Source organism: Petaurus breviceps, unplaced genomic scaffold, assembly GCF_028583685.1.
Source record: "Petaurus breviceps papuanus isolate PSGF00001 unplaced genomic scaffold, PetGlider_PUasm1.0 140, whole genome shotgun sequence".
NCBI classification, from domain to species: domain Eukaryota; kingdom Metazoa; phylum Chordata; class Mammalia; order Diprotodontia; family Petauridae; genus Petaurus; species Petaurus breviceps.
In genome coordinates, this window is record NW_027185698.1 from 43,622,167 (window position 1) to 43,643,521 (window position 21,355).

Below are 21,355 nucleotides of genomic sequence, written 5' to 3' on the forward strand. Positions count from 1 at the left end.
TCTCCTGGAGGGTGAGATACCCTATTTAGTGTGTATTTCACTCCCTCCTCAAGCCAAATTCAATGGGAATAAGGTTGACCCATTCGCTTTTGCCTTCCTATTCTTCCCCTCCATTGTAACCATTTTCCCTTGCCTCTTCTGTATGAGATAGTTTACCCCAATCTGTCTCTCCCCATCTCCTCTCATTATATTCCTCTCACCTCTTAATTTCACCTTTTAAGTATCATCCCTTCCTGTTAAATTGGTCCTGTGCCCTCTATCTATGTATACCTGTAAACATGTATACACACATTCACATATGTATTCATATGCCCATATACCCTCATATATAGACATATATATTTCTATTCCCTTCAACTACTGAGAAAAGTTTCATAAGTTACAATTATTGTTTTTCTATATAGGAATGTTAATAGTTCAACTTTGATAAGTTCCTTATGATTTCTTTTCCCTGTTTACCTTCTCATGCTTCTCTTACTTCTTGTATCTGAATGTCAAACTTTCTATTCAACTCTGGTTTTTTCAGCAAGAATGCTTGAAAGTCTTCTATTCCACTGAATGACCATATTTTCCCCTGAAACATGATACTCAGTTTTGCTGGGAGGTGACTCTTGGTTTTAATCCCAGCTCCTTTGACCTCTGGAATATCATATTCCAAGACCTTCGATCCCTCAGTGTAGAAGCTGTCAGATCCTGGGTTATCCTGATTGTGTTTCCACAATATTCAAATTGTTTTTTCCTGGCTGCTTGTAATATTCTCTCCTTAATCTGGGAATTCCGGAACCTGGCTATAATATTCCTAGGAGTTTTCTTTTTGGGATCTTTCTCAGGAGGTGATCGGTGGATTCTTTCAACCTCTATTTTGCTTTCTGGTACTAAAACATCAGGGCAGTTTTCTTTGAGAACTTCCCAGAGGATGATGATTTCTAGGTTCTTACTTTGATCAAGGCTTTGAGGTAGTCCAACAATTTTTCAATTATCTCTCCTGGATCTATTTTCCAGGTCAGTGGTTTTTCCCATGAGATATTTCACATCGCCTTCTATTCTTTCGTTTGTTTGGATCTGTTTAACAGCATCTTGATTTCTCATAAAGTCATTACGTTCCATTTGCTCCAATCTAATTCTGAAGCAATGATTCTCCTCATTGAGCTTTTGAGATTCTTTTTCCATATGGCAAATTCGGCTTTTTAAGGCATTCTTCTCATTGCCTTTTTGAGCCTCTTTTGCCATCTGAGTCAGTCTGTTTTTTAAGGTATTATTTTCCTCAGTCAGGCTGTTGACTCTCATTTCATAATTTTCTTGCATTGTTCTCATTTCTCTTCCCAATTTTTCCTCTACTTCTCTTATCTGCTTCTTAAGGTTCTCTATGGCCTGTAACCAGCTTGTATTTTCCTTTGAAGCTTTTGGTGCAGGAGTTCTGACTTCACTGTTTTCCTCCTGTTCCATGCTTTGCTCCTTTATGTCCCCCAAATAGGAGACTAATGTTGGAATCTTCTGTCTGTTTTGTTTCCTTTGTCATGTTGCCCCTCAGTCACTTGACTCCTTGGCTTTTTGCCACAGTAGGACTCTGCCACCAGACAGGGGAGCTTTCGACCCAAACGCTGGGGTTTTCTCAGCTGTGGGAGGTATTAGATGGGTGCCCTCTCTGAGGTCTCCCCACACTCTGGCAAGCTGGACACACACCCTAGGACCTCCACCCTAGACTGCAATCCAGATCCAAGAAGGTTAAAGCAAGAGCGATTACCCCTCAGACTGGTGCTTGGTACCCCTACACTCTGCAGGCCAGAAGCTGAAGCTGCCATGTGGCACTGGCTGGCTGTGCTAGCGTCTCAGTGGCTTCTTGCCCCGGGGAGCAAAAGCCACACATTCCCACTTACTGGGTCCCAAAGTCCAGACTGCACTGACCTGTCTCTTTGTCCTTTGCATCTGTGTGTTGATAAATCTGGAAAGGGCCACAGCTGCTACTGATCTGGAGTCCCTCAGGCTGGTGTCTGGTCAGGCCTGCCCTGGGGCTAAAGCCTTGGGTGGGGCTGGGCTCTGCTCCCAGAGTGCTGTGCTGGCCACTCCTGCTGGCCTGCCCTCAGAGGGAGGTTAGCTTCTCTGTGTCTTTTTGTGGGTTCTGCAGTTCCAAAGTTTGTTTAGAGTCCCCTTTTTACATGGATTGGGGAAGGTGGAAGCCAGAGCGGAGGGAAGGTTGTGCTTCTACTCTGCCATCTTGGCTCTGCCCCCCACCAAACACTTATTAAACACCTCATTAGTTGATAAACATTTATTAAGCACTTACTACTTCCATTGGGGGGGGCATTCTAAACCTTGAGGATACAAAGAAAAAGAAAGTCAGCCTCTGCCCTCAAGGACTTTCTAATCTGATATAGGAAGATAATACCCAAAAGGAATCCAAAGGGGGTGGGGTTGGGTGGAGAAAGTACCCAAGGTGGGGGCTTGGTGAAGTCCAAAAGAAAAGCTACTTATGGGAAATAAGGACATAAAACACTTGTCCTGTAAGGGTTGTTTTGTAGTTGTTCTGTCCTTTTAGTTGTGTTTGTATTTAGAGTCTTCATGACTCCATTTTGGGGTCATGGCAAAGATACTGGAGTGGTTTGCCATTTCCTTCCCCAGGCCATTTTACAGATGGAAGAACTGAAGCAAACAGGGTTAAATGACTTACCCAGGGTCACACAGCTAGCAAGTATCTAAGCCTGAATTTGAACTGAGAAAGATGAGTTTTTCTGATTCTAAGCTCCATCCACTGTGACCTAGCTGCCCAGTTGTCATGTAAGGGATGTAAATACAAAAACAAATACCTCTTGCCTTCAAAGAGTTGACATTCTATTGAGGGGATACAACATATAATACATTTAAGTAAAATAAAATAATTTGGATAAGGACATATCATGTAGGATTAGGAAAGGTTTGAAAGAGAAGGTGGTATCTAAGATGAGCCTTTATGGAAGGTAAGGATTCAGAGAGGTAGAGTTAAGGCAGAAATACCTTTCCAGGCATGGGGAGAAATCTTGTGTAATTGTATGGAAGAGTATAGTTGGTAGCCCAGTTGAACTGGAACATGGAGTGGTGAAAGGGTGATATGTGAAATAAGGTTGCAAAGGTAAATAGATTGTAGAGGCCCTTAAATGCAGTACCGGAGAGTTTGTACAATTTATACTCAAGGAAAAAGGAAGGTATTGAGGTTTTTGAAAAGGGGAATGCTTTTTTTATAGCTTTGTGGAGGGAGGAAAAGGAGAGAAGAGATACTGGAAGTATGACTGTTGATGTTTAGGGGTGCTGGGAACCCAAAATAGTGATTCGTGGGGCCTGCCTCAAATTAATTCGATCCAAGCCTTCTTTCAGTGAAAGACAAGGTTTATTAGAATATCAGTCAGGATGGGTGTGATTCTAAAAATCTGCCATATTGGCCAGACTCCTAAGGAATCTAAGCACCTTAATGAAGGCAAGATGGATGTTATATACAGAAAGATTACTGTGGGAAGGATTTAGGAGGGGCCAAGTACTCTGGGGATGACTGGGAGGTAACAGAGAAGGACTAGGTGCCCTAAGTAAATTCCAGGGACCCAGACCTCTTGGCCAAGGGAGAATGGGGTCTAGATGGGATCAAGGCCCAGGCTGTTTGGAGATAACAGATAATGAAGGACTGGGCTAAGTTAGTGAATTGGGAGATTGGGTATAGGCTACAATGAAAGACCAGTTAAGAGGATTACTGTTATGAGTTGATGTCTGATAGCCAGATACTTGACCATATGGGAAAATTCAAGGACAGTTGGGGGAGGAGGGGCTTCCCAGGGCTTGTATTCCATCATGGCGACCAATTAGAATATTTTTCCATCTATGAGATGAGAAGTTGAGAAATAGGATATTGGCTATATAAGATGGGGTTGGATTAAAGAGGAGTAAGGACAGACTTGGTAATACCTGGGGACTGATTGATTATGAGTGGCGAGGGGAATGAGCTAGGGAGAATTCAGAGATTTTCATCCTGGTTCACTTGTATTTACTTGTATTTAGGGCACTGGAATAGCAATGCCTTTGACAGAAACAAGGAAGTTTGGAGGAGGGGCAGGTTTAGGGAGGAACAAAATCAGTTTCATTTTAACATATTGAATTTGAGGGGCCACAAGGACATGCAGGTGACAGTGTCTAGCAGAAAGCTAGTAATATAAGACTAGAGTTAGGAAATTAGGGCTGAATGTGTAGATTTGGGAGTTGGCTGGGTTGTAAAGATAATTTAATCTTTTGGAGTCTAAAAATCCACCCCTTTTGTTGTCCTTAACTCTTCTTGCTCAGCCTCAGCTCATTTTAGCACTAGTTTAATGTCACCATGGTAGGAGGTCTCCAGTAGGGAACCCCAGGGATCCGTGGTGGGCTCCTTGCTGTTGAACATTTTTATCAATGAGTGGGACAAAGGATTGAGGCATAGGTGGTATGATCATCAAACTGGCCAATGATATAAAGCTGAGGAGGATAGTTAATACAGTCAATGACAGTTAGATTCCAAAAGGATTGTGATGCACTAGAGCACTGGAGTAAACCTAGCAAGATGAAATTTAGTAAGGGTATATATAAAATCTTGTACTTGGGTCCAAAGAATAAGCTTCACAAATAAAAATGAGTGAGGCAATTATATACATAGAAGTTCTGAAAAACATCTTAAAGGCTCAGTGGAAGGCCAGCTCCGCAATGTGTCCTGTGCCAAGAAGCCTGTGTAGTTGGGACTTCATCTTTTTTTGAGTCTTCTTGTTAGCTGCCCAATACCTTCTGTCTCTATTAGGTACTTGTAATAAGCTTCATACTACTGGACCCCTTCCTTCTCCATAACCAGAAGTTTCTTTCATCTTTCTTTCACGCTGGCCATGATCAGATTCATGAACGACAGTAAACTGACGGTATGAGGAGGGTTTATTCAGAACACTAAGGAAGGGAAACTTGAAGAGGCTTTTGTAGCTAGGCCTGTTCTCTACCTGAGTACCATCCTCCTTTGTAGCTCTCACTTCACCAAGAGGACAAGAATCCAGCTGAGATGTTGCCAAGAGGTTAACTATAAGGGCTGAAACCTAAATCTCCAAAAGCTGTAAGGGAGGAGGAGTTCTGGGCTCTGAGTCAGCCTGGATATGGGCTGAGGGACAAGGAACTCTGGAAGTGCCACGAGCAGTCTGGTGAGGTGAACTTTTATTTATTTATTTTCCTTTAAGAATTACCTTGTCGGGGTGGCAAGGTGGCTCAGTGAATAGAGCGCCGGCCCTGGAGTCAGGAGGACCTGGGCTTGGATCCGGCCTCAGACACTTAACACAAAAACTAGCCGTGTGACCTTGGGCAAGTCAACCCCAATTGCCTGCCAAAAAGCAAAAAAAAAAAAAAAATTACCTTATGGTAACTTTATTTTTCCCATCTTGTTCTTGCTCTTTCTATTGTATTTATTTTTGACTTGGGATGACAAAGGTAGAGCTGATTTTAGACTGTATCTTTGTCTGCCATCTTGACCACCTTCTATCATCTCCCTACACCCATCTCAGGTAGATTAAATGACTTGCCCAAAGTCAGAGCTAGAAAATTGAAGAGCTGGGATTCCTGACTCCCAGTTGAGCACCTTTCCATTAGACTGTGCTGCTTTACTTAAAATGCCTTCTTTTGTCACTTTTTTAGAACAACAAATACCATAGTTACCTTACAGACCCATAGATTCAACTAGGATTTTTGAGAAAACAAAGCAATTTGTTTTTCTCTTTTCTTTTCAGAGCAGTAAAGAAAAGCCTTTTCCATCCTTAAATTGCCCTCTCAGTTATTAATTAAGGAAAATGTAGATAATAAAAGGTACTCCCACAGTCATTCATTCTTGGTGGTCTTGCTGCTGGGGATAAGTTGTCTGAACACTGAACTCCTTTTCTTCTGCAACAGAACAGCAGGCTTCTTGCCAATTACATTTATTTCTTTGTGCTATTGTCTTAGGAAGTGACTGGGAATGGGAGGAACTTTCTATTCACTAAGCCTTTTTCATTGCCATTTGGGGATGCTTTTCTGGTGAAGGAGAAAGAAAAAAAGACAGAGGCTAGTGAAATTTTATTTATTTCCATTTTTCCATGGTCATGGTAGAATACAAGCAGCTTGTCATAGGCCAATGAGTATCTCTATATGAAGTAGAGTTCAAAATAGAGTGTAGCTTAATGATTCAGGAAACTCATTTCATAATAAGAGTCCCACATTGAAGGTCAGAATAATGCTTTCCTTGTCTCTGCCAATCTTTCAATTTGGGAAGATGGTTTTGGTTGTTTTTTTTTTTTTTTTAACTCCCAGTCACTAGGTAGTTCCAGAAAAAATAACACAACTTCATCTGCTCTACATGTTTCCCTTTTAAACAGAATGCTCAAAATCTCAATGTAAATCACTTTCAGGTGTGATTATAATGGCTTTATTGTATGTTAAGAAATGATTATGTTTGTGAACTTAAGGGCTGATTTGATGGTGAATATTTAGGTTACCTTTCTATTTTGTGTATGATCTGTGGTGCTTCCATATTGGAGGACAGGTATATTATTGATAGAAATTGTTTTATAACATTTCATATATCTTATTTTGTTGATATATTTTATTTTAATAAAGCATATACTTTCCAAACAACCAAATAACCTTTTACCCCCTGAAATTATATGCCATGGAAACAGTTATGCAATACACCTAATAATCTGATTGTTACTAATAGTACATCACTTTCTGCTTTTGTTGTTGATTGTTACTTCACAGAAGGAAAACGTGTAATTGAACTTTTATATTTGATTTCAACATTATCCAATGTATTTGACCCAAGTTTGGTTGATTTTTTGTTGTTGTCCTCTGACTTTGGCAGTGGTTACCTCTTCAGAATTTTATGTTTTTAATTGTACTTCCAGCTTTCCCAGTAGTTTTTTCAAATAGTAAGTTTAAATCCTTAGGTTTTTCAATCACTCTATGTTAATTTTTTTTTTTTAGTATTTGTGTATTTAGTTCTACTGATCCACTTTTCTGTTTAACTGGGTATCCCAAAGTTTTGATTATAACTGCTTTGTAGTATACAATGAGATTCTGAACAGTTAGAACCACTTACTTGTCATGTTTTTCATGATTTCCTTTGAGATTCTTGAACTTCTTTTCTCCAGAAAAATTTTATTATTTTTTCTAACCCTATAAGGGAATATTTTGGAAGTTTAATTCTGTAAGTCATTGAATTTGTACTTTAATTTAGTACTATCATTTTTATTACATTGTGACAACCCAGTCTTAATCAATAAGTATCTTTTCTGATATTTATGTCTGTCTTTTTTTTTCTGTAGAATGTGCTTATAGTCATATTCTTAAAATTCTTGTATTTGTCATTTATACATTTTCTAGTAATTTTGGATGGAATTTTTTTCTTTTTCTTTTCTTGCTGGCTCTTATTTGTAATACCCAGAAAGTCTAATGATTTATGTTGACTGCTTTAATAGTTATTATTTCAATTAATTTTTTTGACTCACCACCTAAAAAATTGATTATTATTTCTTCTTTGCCTCTGCTTTCTCTATCAATTATTTTCTTATTTTATTAAGCTAGCATTTCTAGTAACGTATCAAGTAGTAGTTGTGACAGTGCATGTTCCTGCTTTTACCATTTCTCCATAACAGATAAACTTACACTTGATTTTAGACAAATACTATTTACTATTTTAAGGAATAGCTTATTTATGGTTTTACATTTTAATTTTTTTGTTATAATGAATGTTTTGTAATTATATAGTCATTATGTTTACTGTTTTCATAATATGAATCCAAATGAGCATTCTTATAATAAATCCAACATAGTCATAGTATATAATCCTCTTACCATGATATAATGACCTCTTTGCTAGCATTTTATTCAGTTGTGTTTTTTTTTAAACAGTTCATGGCTTATCAATTCAATTCTTTGTTGTTGTTTTCAAGTTTGTTGATCTCTTCTTTGATTTTCAGAATTTTTATTTTTGTATTTGGTTGGTTGCTTTTCTAATTTTATAGTTGTATATCTTATTTAGTGATATGCTTATTCTTTTTTCATTGATGAAAACGTTGGTAGATATACTTTCCTCCCATGCATCACACATGCTTTTATATTTTGCTTCATTGTTACTCTTTACTTCAGTAAAATTATCTGTTGTTTCAGTGATTTGTTGTTTGACCCACCAATTTTTCAGGCTTAAATTTGAATCCTTTCTTTAAAAACCATTTTTTAGTTTTTATTTATTTACTTTTCCAGAATTTATTTATTTTTAGTTTTCAACATTCATTTCCACAAGATTTTGAGTTCCAAATTTTCTCCTTCTCTCTCCCCTACCCCTACCCCAAGAAGGAAAGCATACTGATTATTCCTTCCCTCAGTTTGCCCTCTCTTCTATTCCCCCCACCCCAATTCCCTTCCCTAACCCCTTGCTTTCTTGTAGGGTAAGATGGATTTCTATACCCCATTGCCTGTATATCTTATTTCCCAGTTGTATGTTAAAAGTTTTTTTAACATTTGTTTTTAAAGCTTTGAGTTCCAGATTCTCTCTCTTCTTCCCTTCTTACCCCAACTATATTTCTCTCCATACTATCCCACCCCCCCTTTTTATTCTATTTTCTCCTTTGACCCTGTCCCTTTTCAAAAGTGTTTGCTTCTGACTATTCCCTCCTCCAATCTGCCCTCCCTTCTATCATCCCCCTCTCTTATCCCCTTCCCCCCATTTTCCTGTAGGGTGAGATATCCAGTTGGGTGTGTATGTTATTTCCTCCTTTAGCCAAATCCAATAAAAGTAAGGTTGACTCCTTCCCAAAGGTCATTTCTGAGTATAATTTTATTGTGTTGTGATCAGTAAAGTATGTATTTAATAATTCTGCTTTTCTACATTTGTTTATGATATTTTTATGCTTTAGCATATGGTCAGTTTTTGTAAACATGCCATACACAGCAGAAAAATAGATATATTCCTTTCTGTTCTCATGCACTAATCTCCAAAGGCCTACTCTATGCAATTGTATTACTACATATATATATATATATATATATATATTTTTAATTCCATTCAGCTCTTTAACATCTTTCTTATTTTCATTAGATTTGTATAGGCCTAAGATGGGGACACTGAAATCCCCAACTATTATAGTTTAATTTATTTCTTCCTATAGTTTGATTAGTTTTCTCTCAGCTGCATAGATGCTATGCCATTTGGTATATATATGTATATATATATACTTATATATATACATATGTATATAGATTTAGACATAGATATTATTTCATTATTTGTAGTGCCCTTAGGTATAATGTAGTTTCTGCTTATTTTTTTACTGTTGTCTTGCTAACTTTGCTTTTTGTGTTCACTTGAAACATAAATTCTGTTCCAGGCTTTCAAGTGAACTCTGTAAATTCTTGTTTTAAATGTGTTTCTTATAAGCAACATATTCTTAGATTTTGCTTTCTAATCTATTCTCTTGCATATGTCTTCATTTAATGGATATTTGTATCCAATTCACATTCCCTCTTATAGTTATTAACTGTGAATTTCCTTTCTGTATAACTAACCTCTTACTTGTTTTCCTCTTTTTTGGCATCCCTGCTCACTGAAAAGAATAAACGGGAATGAAAAAAGAGCAGGAATTTGATTAATGGTATTGAGCTATATTTGAGTGGTTTATTCCTACTTCTCTGCCTCTCCTTCTTTCACCAAGAACCGACCCCAGTTGTTGGTTCCTGTGCCTTTTTTCTTTGTTTTTAATTCATCTCCTACTTTGTGATCAGCCCCCTAGAGTTGAAATTTGCTTCATTTGTGACTATGCCCTACCTGATTCTGCTCTCTTTTATTTCCCCTTTGCTTTGGCTCCTGTCTCTGCCTTTACTTTTTTATCTCTTGAGAGAGTAATGTAATTCCACCCCAAGCATTCTTTTGTTTGTGTCTGTACATATGTTAAATCTCTTTATCCACCTTCTTCTCACCACTTCTTTCATATTTGTGTACTCTTCTCTCACACTCCATTTATATAAAATAGTAAATTGCTCTCTTCTTCCTCCTTTCTTCCCTTTATTTCTTCTTTATTTCCTCTCCTAAGACAAACCAAAAAATGGAACAAAATCATATGCAGGCCCTGTGTTTATCTTATTTTTCTGTAAAACTTGAAGACATTAGGATTAAGAAGGAACATTTCATCATAATTTAGATCCTTCTAGTTGTTCAAATTTATTTACCTTTCTAGGTATCTCTTGGTATCTTCCCCCCACACATACATTTTGGACACTATTTAGTTCTGATCTTTTCATTTAAAATTCCCCATTTTTATGTTTTATTAAAACTTCATTTAAAAAAAATTATGCTCAGTTTTTTATGGTAAGTTAGTCTTGGTTGCAAGTCTTTATCTTTTGGAATATCATATTCTAAGATTTTCCCTCTTTTGTTGTAATTGCTGTTAAGTCTTATATGATACTGCCTGTGCTTCATTGGAACTTGAATCATTTATTTCTGACTGCCTTCACTATTTTTTCTTTGATTTGGAACTTTTGTATTTTGGGGTTGACTTTAGAGGGTGTTTTTATTTTGGGGTTTCATTCATGAGCTGATGGGTTAACTGTCTTTTTCTATTTTTACTGGGTCCTCTGACTCTGATAGAGATTTCTTTTTTATGATTTCTTAAAATATGATATTTAAATTTTTGTTTGGTCATCTTTTCAGAAATTCCTAAATGATCTCTCCTTTATCTTTCTTGTAGATCATTGGTGTTGATACCTTATATTTTCTTCTATTTTTTTCAGTATTTTAAATTTATTTTACTATTTCTCATTTTATGGAGCTATTGATTTCTGTTTGTTTCCCTCTGTTTTTCAGGGGGTATACTACTTTTGCAACATGTTCTAACTTTAGTTCTATGCTTTTTATTTTCCCTCCTGAGCTCCAATTTCATTTTTAATATTATTTTTTGATCTCTTTCTTAATCTCTTCCATTTATTCTTAGAGTCCTTGTGGTAAGCCATTTTTTTTTTCTCTGAGAGTCTTCTTGTCTTTGCTGTAGAGTTACTTCCTTTTTATGGGTTTACCTTTTGGTCTTCTCTTAATCCATAGTATTTCTTCATTGTGTTTGGTGTTTTCTATTGCTTACTCATATTTTCAGCTTTAGTTCTTGGATTGTAATTTTATGTTCAGGCCTTTCTACCCTAGCAATCATGGATATATGGATAAACCTTGTTTGGTCCTGTTTCATACTATAGTCTTGATAATGTAGTTAATATGGATGGGGTGGTTGGTATTAGGCCCCATCCTCTGCCTTAATTCCTGACTTTTGTTTCAGACAGCCCTAGTGGCCCACTTCTAAGCTTAGGCCTCCATTTGTCTCTTTCTTCGTTTTTCATGATCGTTAGTCAGGAGCTAGTTTCAGTTCCTGTCATGGCCTTGACATTTCTTACTGGGATGTTGGAGGAAATGCTGGTCTTATTCCTCCTGCACAGCTTCACTGCTCTCTTACTCCCAATCTTCTAGTGGTCAAATTCTGAGTTGTCCCTGTCTCCCTGTACTTTTGACTGTTGGAGACTGGTTCTGTCCATTGCTTCTATTATGAAAGGTTAGGGGGGTACTTGATTACTGGAGCTTATTTTAGTTTTTTTCTTCTCCTTTTTCCCCCACCTCAGAGAGCTGAATGACTTCAGGTCTATTTTTGGGAGCTTTTACTGTCTTCCCTGATATAGATTCTATTCCTGTCTCATTTGGCTCATGTGTTTACCTGAAATTTAACTTTCTGGTATGACCTCTCTACCATACACATATGCATGTTTTCATGGACTGATAGAGAAACTCAATTCTCTATCTTGTTTTTTTTCTCATTATTGGGTTTTTTTTTTTAAGAATCTGTTTCTTTTATTTCCAGATGTTTATATGGAGAACTGATCTTCTTTAACATCAAAAATGTCATTATCTTAATCAAAAGCTGGCTATTTGCATTTTAAGCTTTTCTTCTAATTGAGAATTTAAAAGGGATGCAGTGAAAGCAGTACTTAGGAAAAATGTATGTCTCTAAATATCAATAAATGTATCTAAATATCAATAAAATAAAGAAAAACAGATCAATAAATTGGGCATTAAATTAAAAAAACTGGAAAAAAGAACAAATTAAAAATCCCCAATTAAATGCCAAATTGGGAATCCTAAAAATCAAAGGAGAAATTAATAAAATTAAAAGTAAGAAAACCATTGAGCAAATAAAGAAAACTAGGAGCTGGTTTTGTGAAAAATCAATAAAATAGACAAATCATTGGTCAATTTGATTTTTAAAAAGGAAGAAGAAAACCAAATTACCAGTGTCAAAAATGAAAAGGGTGTATTCATCATTAGTGGAGATACAATTAAAGTAATTATTGGGAACTATTTTGCCTAATGATATACTAATGAATCTAACAACCTAAGTGAAGTGGATGAATATTTACAAAAATATAAATTGCCTAGATTAACAAAAGAGGAAATAGACTACTTAAATAACCCCATCTGAGAAAAAGAAATTGAACAAGGCATCAATGAACTTCTAAGAAAAATTCCCAAGGACGAGAATTTATAAGTGAATTCTACCAAACATTTAGAGAACAATTAATTCAAATACTCTATAAAGTATTTGGAAAAATAGACAATGGAATCCTACCAAATTCTTTTTACAACATAAATATGGTGCTGATACCTAAACCAGAAAGAGCTAAAATAGAGAAAGAAAACTACAGAGCAATTTCTCTGATGAATATTGATTCAAAAATTTAAAATTATAACCTTGCAAGGAGATTACAGTATATTACAAGGATCATACACAATGACCAGGTGGGATTTATTCCAGGAATGCAGGGCCAGTTCAATGTTAGAAAAACTATTAGTATAGGTTTTATACAATACCAATAAGAAGTCATATGATTATCTCAATAGATTCAGAAAAATCTTCTGACAAAATAAAACATACTTTCCTATTAAAAACACCAGAAAGCATAGGAGTAAATGGAGCTTCCCTTAAAATTATAAATAGTATATATCCAAAACAATCAGCAAACATTATCCATAATGGGGATAAGCTAAAAGCCTTCTCAGTTAGGTCAGGGATGAAGTAAGGATGTTCATTATTTTTACTATTACTCAGTATTGTACTAGAAATGCTAGCTATAGCAATAAGAGAAGAGAAAACAGTAGAAGAAATTAGAAAAGGTGATGAGGAAACAAAACTTACTCTTTGCAGATGATATGCTGGTATATTTAAAGAATCCTAGAGAATCAACTAAAAAGCTAGTTGCTATAAATATATAAAACAACTTTAGAAAAATTACGGGATATAAAATAAATCCACATAAATCACTAGCATTTCTATATATTACTACCCAAGTCCAGCAGCAAGAGATAGAAAGAGAAATCCCATTTAAAATAACTACAGACAATATAAAATACTTGGGGTCTACCTGCCAAGACAAAATCAGGAACTATATAAACATAAGTAGAAAGCAAATTATGGGAATGTTACATACCTTACCTGTCATATCTTTTTATAAGGGAAAAATTTATTTAAAAATTTTTTATTTTAAAAAGTTTTTTAAAATTAGACTAATTCTTTAATTAGACAATATACCCCACATCAGCCAAAGCTATTACATTCAACAATAAGGCAATGATTAAATTTAAAAAAATAGTTTCTACTCTTTTTTTTCTCATTAATTTATTTTTTCCCAATTACATGTTGAAACAATTTTTTAGCATTTTTTCTTTTAGAGATTAAGTTCCAAATTCTAACCCTCCTTTCTCCTTCCCTGAGATGGTAATCAATAAATTATAGGTTATACATGTGCAATCATGTAAAACATTTCCATATTAACAATTTTCTACAAGAAGCCTAGAGTAAAAGAAAAAATAAAAGTAAAAAATATCATGCTACGATCTATATTCAAACAATATCATCAGTTCTTTATCTGGAGGTGGATTGTATGCTTCATCATTAGTCCTTTGGGATTGTCTTATTGGGATCATCACATTCGTAAGAATAGCTAAGTCATTCACAGTTCTTCATCATACGGTATTTTTTTTTTTTTAAAGCAATTGAGGTTAAGTAACTTGCCCAAGGTTACATGGTCAGGTTTTTGTGTGGGTGTTAAGTATCTGAGGCCGGAACCAATCCCAGGTCCTCCTGACTCCGGGACTGGCACTCTTACTCACTGCGCTACCTAGCTGCCCTCGTCATACAGTATTGCAATTACTATGTACAATGTTCTCCTGGTTCTGTTTACTTCACTTTGCATCAGTTCATGTAAATTGTTTCAGGTTTTTCTGAAATATCCTGCTTGTCAATTCCTATAGCACAGCAGTATTCTATCATACTCATAGACCACAGCTTGTTTAGCAGTTCCCCAGTTGATGGGCATCTTTTTGATGTCCAATTCTTAGCCACCACAAAAAGAACTGCTATAAATATTTTTGTACACATCTATACCTAGCAGTGGTATTGCTGGATCAAAGGGTATTCAGAGTTTGGTTTTTTAAGATTTTGATATTTTTCAACATTTTTATTAATGGCTTGGATAAAAAGATATGTGACATGTTCATCAAATTTTCAGATGCCTCAAAGCTAACTCATTTGTTTGATATTAAGCATTCAAAAATAAACATCTCTAGAAGCTTGAATGTGGGACAGCCTAGTAAAATTAAAATTAATAGATACAAATATAAAATCTTATGCTTGTAGACAAAAAATAGCTTAACAAAGAATATAACAAAATGTAACAAAAATAACAACAAAAAACAGTATGCATAGTTTTTTAGTCCTTTGAGCATAGTTTCAGATTGCTCTCTGGAATGTTCGGATCATTTTACAGCTCCATGAACAGTGCATTAGTGTCCCAGTTTTCCCATATCCCCTCCACCATCATTTTTTTTTTGGTCATATTAGCTAATCTGACAGTGTAAAGTGATACCTCAGAATTGTTTTAATTTGCATTTCTCTAATCAATAATGATTCAGAGCATTTTTTCATATGACTATAGATAGCTTTGATTTCTTTGAAAACTGCCTATTCATATCCTTTGATCATTTATCAGATGGGGAATGAATTGAATTTTTATAAAATTGACTCAATTTTCTATATATTTATGAAATTAGGCCTTTATCAGAGATACTTGTTGCAAATTCCTCCCCCTTCCCCCATCCCTGTTTTCTGCTTTCCTTTTAATTTTGATTGTATTGGTTTTGTTTGTGTAAAAACTTTTTTTTTATTATCAAAATTATTTTATATTTTGTAATGTTTTCTATATGTTCTTTGGCCTTAAGTTCTTCTCATTTCCATAGATCTGAAAAATAAAGAAGGAAAAAATTTATTACCAAACAAGAGATAGAGAGCATTATAGGATGTAAAATAGATAATATTGATCACATCAAATTAAAAAGTTTTTATACAAACAAAACCAATGTAGCTAAGATTAGAAGGAAAGCAAGAAATTAGGGGAAAAATTTATGGCAAGTTTTTCTGGTAAAGGCCTCAATTCTCAAATATATAGGGAACTGAGCCAAATTTATAAGAATATGAGTCATTCTCCAGTTGATGAATGATCAAAGGATATAAAGCAATTTTCAGAAGAAATCAAGGCTATTTGTAATGAAAGGAAAAAATGCTCAAAATCACTGTAGATTAGAGAAATGCAGCTTAAAACAAGTCCCACCTTATACTTATCAGATTGGCTAATATGACAGAAAAGAAAAATGATAAATGTTGGAGGAGATGTGGAAAAATTGGGACACCAATTCCCTGTTGGTGAAGTGGTGAACTGAACCAACCATTATGGAGAGCAATTTGTAACTATGCTCTAAATTCTATAAAACTGTGAATACTCTTTTGGCCCAACAATACAACTACTAGGTCTATACCCCAAACAGATAAAAGGAAAAGGAGAGGGTCCTATATGTACAAAAATATTTATAGCAGCTCTTTTTGTGGTGTCAAAGAATTGGAAATTGAGGGGATGCCCATCATTTGGGGAATGGTTGAACAAGAGGTGGTATGTAATTGCGATGGCATACTATTATGCTATAAGAAATGACAAGCAGGATGCTTTCAGAAAAGCCTGGGAAGATGTAATGGTAATGGTATTTGAAGATCTTTAATGCCCCTTGTATTGGCAAGCAAAAAGGTACTTAACACCTTGTTTCAAGTTCATGGTTGTGTCAAGTATTAAGATACACAACTTGTGAATCCCACAGTGGGATGAACTTGCTGATGTAACAGGAAGGGGCAGAACAGGGAGGAGATAATACTATATATAAGGAAAAGCCTAAGCTAGAGAACCAGAACTCTTCTGAGAACTGAACTGAGAACTTTTGAGAGCCAGCCAGAGCTGCTGAGAACTTCTGAGGGCCAGCCAGAACTGCTGGAAACAAGAACTGCTGGGAGCCAGAACTGCTGGGAGTGAGCAGCATGGAGGCTGAGGAGCTACCAGGAGTGAGGATCCTTGTTTTAGGGAGTGAGTGAGAGAGGAGGATCCTTGCTTGAGGGAGCCTATGTTGTTTTGAAGGATTGGGAATGTGGGTGTTTGCTACATTGACTATGTGTACCAACTTTGTAGTTACTGTAATGACTTTGACTCTCTGGTTTGGGGACTCAATTTTCTGGTATTTGAATAAATGCTTTGGTTCTGACCTCAATGTGGAGAGCCTATTGCATTTTGTGATTCACAACAAAACCAGTGTATTCATAGCCACCATAGGTAGGTGCTGCAAATATCGTGTTGCTGGTACAGACATATAACTTAATGCAGAGTGAAGTGAACAGAGTCAGGAGGTCATTGTACACAGTAACAGCAGTATTGCACAATGATCAACTGTGAATGACTTAGCTATTCTCAGCAATACAACAATCTATGACAATTCTGAAGGATTTATGATGAAAATTGCTATCCACCTCCAGAGAAAGAACTGAAAAAAGTCTGAATGCAGATTGATGCATACTTTTAAAACTTTCTTTTTTTCTGTTGGTTTTTTTGTTTTGTTCTGTGTTCTCTTTTCTACATGGCTGATATGGGAATGTGTTTTGCATGACTGCACTTGTAAAATCTATATCAAAGTGTTTGCCTTTTTTTTTTTCTGCTCCACCTTGTGTGACTTCATTTTTCAAATGCTTTATTAACTTCTGATTTGCATCATTCATTTCCGCAAGATTTTGAGTTACAAATTTTCTCCCTGTTTTTCCCCTACTCACCGCCCCAAAATAGCAGTCCCACAGGATATCTATCCCCTCCTCCAATCTGCTCTCTCCCATATTTTCTCCCATACCCCTTTTGACTTTTCCAGTGGATCTCCATGCCCCAGTGCCTGTATATCTAATTTCCCAATTACATGTAAAATAGTATTAATAATAATATATATATATATATACATATATATGTATTTGAATATTTTATTTTAAAACTTTGAATTCCACATTCATTCCCTTCCTCCCTTGTCACCCACCCCCACTGGGAAGATAAGCAGATTACTATAGATTGTACATGTGTGGCTAATGCAAAACAATAACATAGTAGATATATTGTAAAAGACTGACTATATTTCCCTCCCTCCTGTACCACCTCCCACTTGTTCTATTCTCTACCTTGATCCTATAACTTTTCAAAAGTGGGTGCTTTCAACTAACCTCCCCCCCCAGTCTGCCCTCCCTTCCATCATCCCCCTCCCCCCCCCTCCCCCCCCCACTCTCCTGGAGGGAGAGATACCCTATTTAGTGTGTATTTCATTCCCTCCTCAAGCCAAATTCAATGGGAATAAGGTTGACCCATTCCCTTTTGCTTTCCTATTCTTCCCCTCCATTGTAACCATTTTCCCTTGCCTCTTCTATATGAGATAGTTTACCCCATTCTGTCTCTCCCCATCTCCTCTCATTATATTCCTCTCTCACCTCTTAATTTCACCTTTTAAGTATCATCCCTTCCTGTTAATTTAGTTATGTGCCCCCTATCTATGTATACCTGTAAATATGTATACACACATTCACATATGTATTCATATGCCCATATACCCTCATATATAAACATATATATGTTTCTATTCCCTTCAACTACTGAGAAGTTTCATAAGTTACAATTATTGTTTTTCCATGTAGGAATGTTAATAGTTTAACTTTGATAAGTTCCTTATGATTTCTTTTCCCTGTTTCCCTTCTCATGCATCTCTTGCTTCTTGTATCTGAATGTCAAATTTTCTATTCAACTTTGTTTTTTTCAGCAAGAATGCTTGAAAGTCCTCTATTCCACTGAATGACCATATTTTCCCCAGAAACATGATACACAGTTTTGCTGGGTAGGTGACTCTTGGTTTTAATCCCAGCTCCTTTGACCTCTGGAATATCATATTCCAAGCCCTTCGATCCCTCAGTGTAGAAGCTGCCAGAGCATGGGTTATCCTGATTGTGTTTCCACAATATTCAGATTGTTTCTTTCTGGCTACTTGTAATATTCTCTCCTTAATCTGGGAATTCCGGAACCTGGCTATAATATTCCTAGGAGTTTTATTTTGGGGATTTTTTTTCAGGAGGTGATTGGTAGATTCTTTCAACCTCTATTTTGCTTTCTGGTACTAAAACATCAGGGCAGTTTTCTTTGAGAACTTCCCGGAGGATGATGATTTCTAGGTTCTTACTTTGATCAAGGCTTTCAGGTAGTCCAATAATTTTTAAATTATCTCTCTAGGATCTATTTTCCAGGTCAGTGGTTTTTCCCATGAGATATTTCACATCGCCTTCTATTCTTTCATTTGGATCTGTTTAACAGCATCTTGATTTCTCATAAAGTCATTAGCTTCCATTTGCTCCAATCTAATTCTGAAGTGATGATTCTTCTCATTGAGCTTTTGAGATTCTTTTTCCATCTGGCAAATTCGGCTTTTTAAGGCATTCTTCTCCTTATTGCCTTTTTGAGCCTCTTTTGCCATTTGAGTTAGTCTATTTTTTAAGGTATTATTTTCCTCAGTCAGGCTGTTGACTCTCATTTTGTAATTTTCTTGCAATGTTCTCATTTCTCTTCCCAATTTTTCCTCCACTTCTCTTATCTGCTTCTTAAGGTCCTCTATGGCCTGTAACCAGCTTGTGTTTTCCTTTGAAGCTTTTGGTGCAGGAGTTCTGACTTTACTGTCTTCCTCCTGTTCCATGCTTTGCTCCTTTTTGTCCCCCAAATAGGAATCTAATGTTGGAGTCTTCTGTCTGCTTTGTTTCCTTTGCCTAGTCATGTTGCCCCTCAGTCACTTGACCCCTGGGCTTTTTGCCACAGTAGGACTCTGCCACCAGACAGGGGAGCTTTCATCCCAAACACTGGAGTTTTCTCAGCTGCCAGAGGTATTAGTTGGGTGCCCTCTCTGTGGTCTCCACACGCTCTGACAAGCTAGACACATACCCCAGACTGCAATCCAGATCCAAGAAGGTTAAAGCAAGAGTGATTAACCCTCAGACTGGTGCTTGGTCCCCCTACACTATGCAGGCCAGGAGCTGAAGTTGCCATGTGGCGCTGGCTGGCTGTGCCGGCCTCTCAGCCCGAACTCCCACTTATTGGGTTCCAAAGTCCAGACTCCACTGACCTGTCACTTTGTCCTTCGCATCTATGTGTTGAGAAATCTGGAAATGGCCACAGCTGCTGCTGATTTGGAGTCTGTCAGGCCGCTGGTCAAGCCCACCCTGGGGCTAAAGCCTTGGTGCCAGGCTTCCAGAGCACTGTGCTGGCCGATTCCTGCCAGCCTGCCATGCTGTTCTTAGTGGGAGGTTAGCTCCTCTGTGTCATTTTGTGGGTTCTGCAGCTCCAAAGTCTGTTTAGAGTCCCTTTTTTATATGGATTGGGGAAGGTGAAAGCCGGAGCAGCAGGGAGGTCCTGCTTCTACTCCACCATCTTGACTCCCCAAAGTGTTTGCCTTTTCAAGGAGCGTGGAGGTGAGGGATGGAGGAAGTTTAGAACTCAAAAATTATTTTAAAATGAATGTTAAAGTTTTATATATAATTAAAAAAATAAAGCATTCCAAAAAATTAAAAAGAGAATTGAAAGGGTAATGAATAGTTAATAAGAGAAAGCTACTACCCTCTAGGAATAAGCAGTCTTGTGGTGGTGATGAGAACAATATGTGACATGCACATAAATAACTACAAAATAAAATAGGACCTGAAAAGTACATATTAGAGGCATAAACAAAGTCATATTTGAAGTCTGAGAAACAGGTTCAGGAAAGGCTTCCTGTACAGTGTTATACTTCAGCCTCATCCTGAGGAATGGGTAGAATTCCAATGGTTGGAGTTGAGAGAGAGAGAATGTTCAGTGATAGCAATAGGACAAAGTGTAAAGAAAAACATAAAGGTAGGAAAGTGGAGCATGTGTTCTCGGAACAGGGAGTAGTCCAGTTTGACTGGAGCAATAAAGTGCTTTTAGAAGGAAGAGGAGTGATTAGAAACAGGACAAGCAAGTGATTTGTTACAAAACTGCATTCTTGGGAAATACTGTCAACTAAACATCTACTCCTAAGTTTTTTTCAATTATAAAGTAATAGTTTAAATGTTGAACTCATTCTTTTGCCTCTGCATTCACACAGATGGTTCCCCTGCCATGTCTGGAAGGTGTTCTTCCTTCATCCCCAGTATTGGAAATCCTTTTCTTTTACAGTCTAGCTCACAGAGTAAGTTCTCTGTAGAGCTTTCAGTGATTCTCCCAATTAACAGTGATCTCTTCCTCTCATATTTTTCTAGTACACTTTGTCTGGACTTCTAATTTCATCCTTGAGGAAAGGAGATGTTGTTATTTTTCATTTTTGTTCCAAGTATTTAACATAGTGACTCACATGAAATAGATGTTTAGCAATTGTTTATTGAATTGAAGGAATTGTTAATATTCATTTTTATTTTCTAGTTAAATGCTTTGCAAGATCTTCATCCTTTACCCAAGATCATTTTAGAATATAGGCAGGTAAGTTATTTTTTTTCTAAATAATGATGGAAAGGTCCCCTTGGTGGTGGTGGTAATAGTTTGCTGTATTGCAGGCAGAATGTTGGTTCTGTTGCTTTCTTATACTGAACTAGAGTGCAAAGCAGGCTTTGTGTATAAAGACAATCTACCCATTCATGAAAAGGTGGAACTCATTCCCGCCTTTTGTCTCCAGCCTGGTAAAGGTTATGTCTTTTCACAAAAACCTACTTGAAAGGCCAAGGCAGGGAGAATGGGAGTAAATCCATAGATGGATACTTGTTTTTAAAATTAATTTATTTGTTTACTTTTAGTTTACAGGATTCAATTCCACAATTCCTTGAGTTTCACATTTTGTCCCCCCCCTCCCCCCCCCCATGGTGGCATATAGTCAAGTATAGGATCTGTAAAT

At 36.6% G+C, this 21,355-nt stretch overlaps 1 protein-coding gene across 1 annotated transcript in view; it reads left to right on the forward strand.

Moving 5' to 3' along the window:
• LOC138148362 (HAUS augmin-like complex subunit 3) overlaps positions 1-21,355 on the forward strand; it is a 369,469-nt gene that overhangs the window by 70,097 nt on the left and 278,017 nt on the right. Inside the window, exon 13 of the mRNA XM_069071053.1 lies at positions 20,890-20,946. Coding sequence (XP_068927154.1) covers positions 20,890-20,946 — 57 coding nt within the window. The remainder of the gene's footprint in view (positions 1-20,889; positions 20,947-21,355) is intronic.